At 45.5% G+C, this 8843-nt stretch overlaps 1 protein-coding gene across 6 annotated transcripts in view; it reads right to left on the bottom strand.

Moving 5' to 3' along the window:
• Positions 1 to 255: 255 nt before the first annotated feature.
• The window catches only part of CDC42BPA (CDC42 binding protein kinase alpha), a 145261-nt gene continuing 136673 nt past the window's right edge, over positions 256 to 8843 (bottom strand). For all 6 annotated transcript variants that reach the window (XM_016201428.2, XM_087828890.1, XM_016201421.2 and 3 more), the window contains 3 exons: positions 6820 to 6937; positions 4916 to 5073; positions 256 to 4549 (listed from right to left, as the gene is read on the bottom strand). In XM_016201428.2, the coding sequence (XP_016056914.2) occupies positions 4418 to 4549; positions 4916 to 5073; positions 6820 to 6937 (408 nt within the window). In that variant the 3' untranslated portion in view covers positions 256 to 4417. The remainder of the gene's footprint in view (positions 4550 to 4915; positions 5074 to 6819; positions 6938 to 8843) is intronic.

Genomic DNA, 8843 nt, shown 5'->3' with positions numbered 1-8843 from the left:
CTGACAGGTCCTAGGAAGTCTGACCAGAAGCGAGGAGTTGAAAGCTTCAAGAGAACTGAACACAATTCTTACCTGAGCTATGGAAGGAACTAAGGAAGTCCTGGGTTAAACTAACCCCACGTCCTTCCGCAGTGTATGGAGGAAGCCTGGGCGAGGAGGGGGACTGGCAGGAAGTAGGACCCTATAAGACGGAAGAGTCAGTCGCCTTTCCTCCATTCCTCAGACTTTATAATCAGGGAAAAAAAGACAAAATCCTCAGTTCTAACAGTTCCCTGTTTTATTGCAATACATCAAAGTCTGGTTAATATTAAGTGATACCAACATAAAATATTGGCTAGGAGTCTTTTGTTACATTTTTTTACTATTCCACCTTAAATATTTCTGTGCAAATTGAATCCAAGCCGTTGTTTGGTAGCAGAGAATCTCTTATAAAGTTCCCTAAGACATTGAGGACATAAAACCAAACTAAATGAAATGAGGAGTGATAAAAGGCCAGAGCAATGTATTTTCCCCTTCCACACACATATTTGTCAGCTTTATACTCTAAACAAAAAAATGATTACACCTAGGCCATGCAAACCTGTACAATAATATTACAATGAGAAAAAAAAACCTAAAAATTTTTATAAAACAACTGTTATTACACTATCAAATAAAAAGGCAGATCATTTGTTTTCATGAAATCCAGGGCTGATTGGTTTTGTCAGTTTCCCCCCCAAAATGAAAAGGTCTCCTGTGTGCAATGGCTGTGCCTGGGAAGGACGAGAAGCCCGGCCTGCTGGCGGCTGCTGGGCTGGGAGGTGGAGCTCAGTGAAGGAAGGACTCGCAGAACGCTCTGGACTAGAGTAATAAAGTCGTAACAAGGAAAGAGGTTTAGCGAGAGGCTCAAGGAAGTGTCCTGAGGCTCATTGAATGCAGGGGCTGGGCCGGGGAGGGGGCAGCGATGTGCCCGTTATCTTCCACTGTGCCCAGCAGAGTTCGCCGAGTCTGACCTCTGCTGAGAGTGCCGCTCTATCCAGAAGGTGGGTGGGGAGCTGTCCGAGGCCCCACCCGCTGAGACCACAGTGTGTGGTCACTGTCAAAGGCCAGCAAAGGGCCCTGCTGTACGTGAGGGTTAAGGATGTCCACCTATCCCTGCTCTGGCTTTTCTCTAACGATACCTGAGAGTCCATGTAAATGCAACTGGTCTTGCACAGAAGTAGATGTGGCCGCTAGGTAACAAAATGACATGACTCTAACCATATGGAAGGCAGAGAAAGGCCGAGAGCCAGCCAAGGAATGACAGATTGTTGCTGTAAACATAATAGAAATTTCAGATTCTTCCCTGAAGGTTGGGTACAAGGACTGCTTGGAAAACTAGAGCTGGACCCTTTTTAACTGTATCTCAGCCTTAAAACTGTGCTCCCTGGGGAAGAACAAAAATCACTAACTGTAGGGGTGTGTGTGTGTGTGTACACACACATAATTAAAGAAGTGAAATCGACTTTAGTAATCATTTGATAAGAAGGCTTCTGTTTTTGGCAAAAAGAAATATATATGTATATATATAATTTCATACACCCAAAGCACATGACAAGATTAGTCAGAGTTCAAGGGTAGATAACAACATTGGCTGGACATAGATAGCACCAAATACCAACACGGAGACTATGCCAGAAACGCTTCATTTATTTTTCCTTTCTACTGAGAAGAGAACTGAGTTCCTGCTGCCATATATGTTTTTAAAATGTCCTCCACAAAAACAAGGGGTGACCCCAGACACCATGGAACACCTTACCGTGATCTGTTACTGATCACTGCTTTCCGTTTCCCTGGCTCTCCTGCCCCATCAAACCGTTCCTCTCAAAGCTTCTGCAGGTACCTGCTTCACATTGGGGATAAGACCAGGCGGATGGTCATTATCTTGGGAACTCCTCAGAACTATCACCCCTGGCAGAGTTTCTCCCCAAGTCCTGCTGTCAGAATCTAATCATATTTGGGACTGCTCTATTACGACTGATAAGACCACTTACAACTGCTATGGAAAAACCAAAAAGTGCCGTGTTATCTCCTGGGTTAACATTAACATGCTGCCCTGTGAGCCCAGCAGCCCGAACAAGCTCTCTCCTCCCCTGTTGGGAGGCCAAAGGGTATGACTCACTGTGGTGGAGTCCAGACTTCAGGTAGGGTTATATTTTCATCCTAAAAACATCCTTTAAAAAGTAAGCACCTACAGGCAACAAAAATTCACTTAGTCGTCAAAGAGATAAACTAATGGCTTAGAGTCGAGTCCCTGGGAAGAGGAGGGGGTGAGGGTAGGTGAAGGAATGAAGGGGAAAGGGAGGGTCAGGAGGAGGGGGGTTGCTGGCCACAGGCACTTAGCCACTGGCTGGCTGGCTGCTCCTCTCCTGGGAAATGCCAAGTTTAAGGAGCTGCCAGAGTCATATGGCAATAACCAAACTGAAGGTCCAACCCTTGATAACAGAGGTACACAGTATTTTTACATGACACTTCTTTTCCAAAAGCAGAAAGATGTAGGAGATTAGAACTATGCCCATCCGAAGTGAAACAGTCAAACCTGAGCAAGTACCCAGTCCAGAATGTCCAATGTCAAAGCTTAGCGTCATTTTTAACTTCTCTACTGTAACCTTTTGCAATCTAATCCCCAAACAGGATCCTCTCTTCTGTCACTGAACCTCAGTGACCTTCTCTAAAGAGGAGCATCAACTTGGAAATAGTCTCAGCTCCCTGTGGCCCTGGTGGGAAGGCAGGTGCGGCTGCTGCTAAGAGGGCGTGAACCCAGGGTGGCAGACAGGGCTCCAACCCTGAAGTTCAGACCAGCAGCTGCAGGAAAATGCTTCCACTTTAGCTAAGGTTCACAGAAGAGAAGAAAAGAATCCTGTTTCTTCTCAAGTTTAAGATAAGCAGAAAAAGAGATTTCTCTCTGCTTCCATGAGGGATGTTTATTTCTACCTTTCTCCACTCATGTGCTTAATTGGTGAAATGGCTGGAAAATAAAGTTCTTCTGGTTCTGCATCTCATTTCCTTGTGGTAATTAAAACAGCAGGAATCAAATGGAAATGTGGCTAACAACACACTGTAGCAAATGAGGGAGGAAAAGCTTGTGGAGGAGGCTCGCTGCCCTCCTGGGCGCACTTCCTGCCTGCCCACTGGGTGAGCGTTCATTTCCCACTGGGCATGGGAAAGAATATTTGGTTAAGGCTGTTCAAGTCCTTGCATCTGAGGTTTTTATATTATTTGGTAATTAAACCCCTTTCCCAGGCTTATCTGAGGAAGCTGGCACCACACTAAAAACAGGCCCCTCCTAGGAAGCCGGCTCAGCCAGGGGAGACACCGCACTGTAACTCTGGAGGGATGGGGTCAGCTCAGCAAAAAAAAAACTTCTCTGAGCCTCTGACAGCCCTTCAGAAGCCAGGGCATTCCTGTGTCAGATGCAGTCAGAAGGCGACAAAACTGCATTTCTACATTCATCTGCAAAGGTACCACGGTATCAAAAATGAGACGTGTGGCTCAAATTCTAGCAGAAAAGGAAATGTCTTGGATAGAAGAAAAGTTGGCTTTTGATGCTGCTGCTGCTGAAGAGGCTTCAAATGTTTCGTCTGGTGCCCGGGTCATACCCCAAACCATGAAACCAAAGTGACTGTTCTCCTAAAGCCCCCAGGGGACCGGGACCTGTACCAGTCTGAGGACGCGGCACTAAAGGGAACCCTCTCGCTCTCCCTCTGTAACGTCAGCCTGAGGCTTTCTACACCCTTTAAATTACTTAGCTGGAGAACAGACAAGAAACAACACACTTCTTTAAATTAAATGATCTCTCTCTTATATATGCATCCATCTTCCATTGAATACAAGATGCTTCTTTTTACTATATACATTCAGTATTTACCCTCTACATTTGTGTATTTATTTAAACTCTGTATTGTAGTAAAATATGCATTGTTTTAGTTAATAAGGATTTACTGGCAACGATCAGGTCGACATTCACTGGGTGCTGGAGGAGAGCTTGGCTGCGGCTCCAGGACCCACTGGGGAACCATGTGCTATCTCGGGACTACACTGAACTCTACTGTGAAATTGTCTGTCTAATCTTACTCTTAGCGCTTACATTTGTGTCATCTGTCTACTTAAGCTACCGTTTTGGGGGAGGGGTAAAATATTATGGAAAGCAATCTAAGTGTATGAAATGAAATCATATTAATCTAGGCTGTTCCATGAACATCTGCCTTTATGGTTGTTGCAGCCAATGGAGGGGCGAGGGTCTGGGAGTCATGTCGTCAGAATCCCTGGGTCCCCATCCTGCTGCCGCCAGGCCTACGTGTTCAGGCAGACGTGGAGGGAAGAGAGGGAAGTGAGAGAAGGGGGAGGAGAGCTAAGAGAGAGAGCAGCAGCTCTGGTCTGGCCTGAGGGCCGAAGCAGTTCATGGGTCCCAGGTCCCGCGGTCAGTGCTCTCTAGAGAGAGGCTCTTGGTCTTCCGTGGTGACACTGGGCTGGGAGGGCTGCTCAGGTTGGAACTGTTGGAAGCTGTGGAATGCCTCGGAGAATCAGAGTCCTGTAAGGCCCAAAGGAAGACATTAATGACAAGCCGAGGGGCAGGAGGGACTCAAGTGCCCACCAGTCCCTACAAAGCCACCCTAACCGCATGACCTGATGTGACTTTTCTGACAGGACAAAGCCCCCTTTCTGAGCTAAGAAGCACACAGTGTAACAAACACTCACAGTCCTTTCTGCAAGCCCTTAGAGACATAGGTCATGTTCACACAAAAGCTATGAGAAGTCTCAACACCTCCAGGAAACTTGAGTCTGCAACCCCAGTAATTGGCTTTGCCACCCCCCACTGACAGTGAACACACTAGTCCATGGACCACAGGAGTTCTCCTAACCATCTCCAGACAGTTGCCACACACACTCCACTCACCTCTCCATCAAAGTCCCTGACCGGGGCATCGCTTCCTTGGTCCATGCCTCCAGAGGACAGTGAGCCCTCTGATGGGGAGGGCAGGGGTTGCCGCTTTGCACTGTAGCTTCCTCCAGAGAGCTCTCTCTTTAATGCACTGCCATTCTGTGCCGATGACCCTACAGTAGTACATCATTCAGGTAAAACTTGACACATGCCCAAGGGGATGACAAGCCATCCTTCCCACTGCCCCAGGTCATCCTCCCGGCTGAGTCCTTCAATGATGGACAGTGAGTCCAGTTGCATGACCCTGGCTCCCAAGCTCACTCCAGAGCCCAGCTACCTCACATGGCTGCTCCTGCTCCAGGGCAGCCACTGGGGACGCCTGGTGAGTGGGCAGCACCCTTAAGGCTACCTGCCTCTGCACTCATTGGCCATGCCTGATTGCCCAGCTTGCTGGACACTTCCCACAGAATCAGTCCTCAGGTCTCCACTCTGACGCTACTGCCTCGGTGAGTCCTTCCCGCTGCCGGAGCTCCTACAGCATCTCGCCATCTCGTTCACAGCACCTATGCTGCTATGTTATAATTACGCGCCTGCCATTCTCCTAACGGTGCATGGTCTCTGCCCCACCAGGGCCAGCACAGGACCTAGCACAGAGCAGGTACTCAAACACATGCTGAATGACCAAGAGCAGGACATTTCCCCGAAATAATACCATCCTCCCTGATGCACAACTGTCACTGTACTCTTAGAGAATTCTCAGGAAACACTAAGGCACATAACCAATTTCATTATACAGGGCAAAGAGCCCAGGATAAAAAAATGAGGTGAGTGCCTTTAAAATCACTCTGTTTGGTCTTAGAGTTTGGATACATAAGAGGGAGACTAGAAGCATTCAGAGGAACAAAAGGGGGGGGGAACCTTTGGAAACATTGGGCCACTGTTAGTATTTAAAGCTCTTAGCATTCCCTATTTAAATTTTTGCTTAAGAAAAGTTTTAATCTTGCTGAGCTTCAATATTAAGATCATTGGTCAAAAAAGATTGTTGCAGTTTTTGTACAAAGATAGATGGTGATTTTTCAACTTTTCGCTGGTTGAACAAATCCCAACTTAGGTTTTTTTTACATTAAGAATTCAATAAAAATGTCCAAAGATGACAAAGAGCTGTTTCTAAGAATGCAAATTCCCTACTTACAACTCTTCAAAGGCTTTCCATTCAGTTTTTTGTTTTTTAAATAATAAAAGACTTACCACCCTGGTCGGGTGGCTCAGTTGGTTCTAGTGTCATCCTGTGCACCAAAATGTTGCAGGTTCAATTCCTGGTCAGGTCACATGCCTAGGTTGTGGGTTTGATCCCTGGTCGGGGCACCTATGGGAGGCAACTGATAGATGTTTCTCTCTCACATCGATGTTTCCCTCTTTCCCCCTTACCCTATTAAATTAATAAAAAAAAAAAAAAGTCTCACCTTGTTTCCAAATCCCTGCTTGATCTGACCCTTGCCTACCTCTTGCACTTGTATCCATTACTCCTGACCACCACCAGGGAGCCACACTGGCCTCCTGTCAATTAATCCAACATGACTCAAATGTGACCACACCCCTAGGAGGGCATGTGATTTTCCTAACTGTCCTCAGTACATTTCATCCCAGCAGCTGCCCCAGTTCCATTGCTGCACCATTTATTTCCTCCAGATCGTCCATTGTCACACTCTGGCATTACTTACTGATCTGTCTACAAGGTGACCTGTAGCTCTAAAAGGGCCCTAGGACTATCTGCTTAACACCTGCACTCTGCTTACTAAGCACACCCACAGGCCTGAGACCTGGAGCCTTGGTAATGCACGGGTCCTGCGCGTCAGCCCACGGGACAGGCCGGGCAGCTCGCGGGTGCGACCATGCCTTCCTGCAGCTGTGCCACTTACTTGCGGACAGGCCGCTGCTGGCGCTCATGGAGCGACCAGGTTCAGGGCGGGATTTGGTGATCGATGGAATACTGACTGAGCCACTGAACACTGTCCGACTTTCCTGAGGCCGAGGGTTCTAAAAACAAGAAAGAGAAAAATCCTTCAGTCAGAGAGCAACTGGTTTTCTGCACAGGTGTCTATTTTCACCATAACTTCGAGAACTAAAAGGATCTTGACTACAGCGACACAGAACAAGGAACAGGTAACATAATCCCTCCTGCCCACAAAAGTACTAAAGCCCTAATGAGCAGAAGTAGCCCTCAGCCCACATAAGTAGTACTTGTCCTTAGCTTACTGGAATACTTATCCACAAATAAGAAATTTCCTGTTGTGAGAACAGTAAGTTACATGGTTAGAAGGACAGTGAAGGGTAGAATTACATGGACACTTGCAGATAAGTGAAACAAAGCTTTTACCATGTATGAGATTCTTAGTTGCTTATGATAACTCAATAGCTGGATAAACCCATGGGGAGGAAAAGTCAATTAAGAGCACATTCTTTCAAGTAAAGGTTTCACTGGCATGATGCAAACATGCCATTCACATGTTCCTGTCCCCAGTCACCAGGCATCCTCAGCCCCGCGTCAACAGAGCAGCACTGAGTCATAAGCAGGACGTCTGCAACAATCACAGTCCACGTGAAGTGATTTAACTTGGCATTATTGGTATGAGAAGTTTTCCATCTAATTAGTGAATGACTTTGGTGTCTAGGGTAGAAAAATGGGCTAGAGTGATTGGTGAGTTACACGCACTAGGGAGGTGGCGTGCAGGACGAGTTGTCTGAACATGGCCGAGAACACAACCAGTGGCCTCCCTGGTGACTCCAACCTTTCAGACCAGAAGGGATGTCAGAGGTGACGCCTAGAGAAGTTTATCACAAAACAAGAAACGCAGGGCCAAAGCAGCCCTGCAAAGCATGCACTGCCGTCGCCTGAAAACTCCGACTCCTACACTTTGCAGAATCACACACACTGGCCCCAAATTCCACCACTGCCATTTTGGTTCCTATATCAAATTTGCAAAGTCCATGTAATTCTCAGTGTTATTTGTTTAAAGCAAATTTTTTACTTTTTTTCTCTAAGAAATTAAAGAATTTTGAATGGAAACAGTCAATGTTAACATTTCAACATTCGCACATCCAGGGGCAACCCTTTCAGATGCCAACGAGGTGCATGGGATGGGGCAAAGGAAGAGCAAAAGGGGTGGGACTATTGGCTTCACCCTTACATTCTATTGCTTTTCTATCAACCTCAGGCTACCTCAGTGTTGCCCTTTTCTATAAACAAACCTACCCTGGAATTAATGGCAAAAATTAAGCCTATAAAAATATATCAGTTCTTTAGTAACACTGAATGCTAAAGTAATAAAAGAATGACACACAGAAGATATGTTTTGTTTAAAAAAAACCCCAACCCAACGGTTTATAATTCATTCAGCTGAAGTTCAACTTCATTATAAAGTGATATGAAACCTAATCCGCTGGTCCTCATGTACAAATATGCTTAAGATCAGGACGAGAGTTCCACTGACAGTAATGTTTGTATTTACAAATGATTAACTTAAGCAACATTACCACCATCTTTTTATACGAAAAGCCTTGACTGATTTACACAACTTCTAGAATCCACGCCCTGCAATCTATTTCCACAGTGAGGTTTACTTTATGATAAGTAATCTTATTTTGTTAAATAAGATACTTAAGTGATAGTTTATGGTCAATTACAATGACATTTAAAACATTATAATTTAGAATAATTTTATACAAACGAAAGTATGAAAATGAACTTCTCAGCCTGTAGCTAGTTTTCTTCTTGGAAAATTAATTTACTGTATATACAAATAAAAAGTTGATGCTACCATTTTTCTAAGCCAGAGGGCACTATGGGAAATGGGTTTGCATTATACCATCCAAGTATTTTATCTGTAAAACTAACTTGAGAAAATGTTCCCTTGAAGTTATAAGTATAGGCATGTATTTCTTG

Source organism: Miniopterus natalensis, chromosome 21 (assembly GCF_054644295.1).
Source record: "Miniopterus natalensis isolate mMinNat1 chromosome 21, mMinNat1.hap1, whole genome shotgun sequence".
Lineage (NCBI taxonomy): Eukaryota > Metazoa > Chordata > Mammalia > Chiroptera > Miniopteridae > Miniopterus > Miniopterus natalensis.
This window is presented reverse-complemented; position numbering and strand designations above follow the sequence as displayed.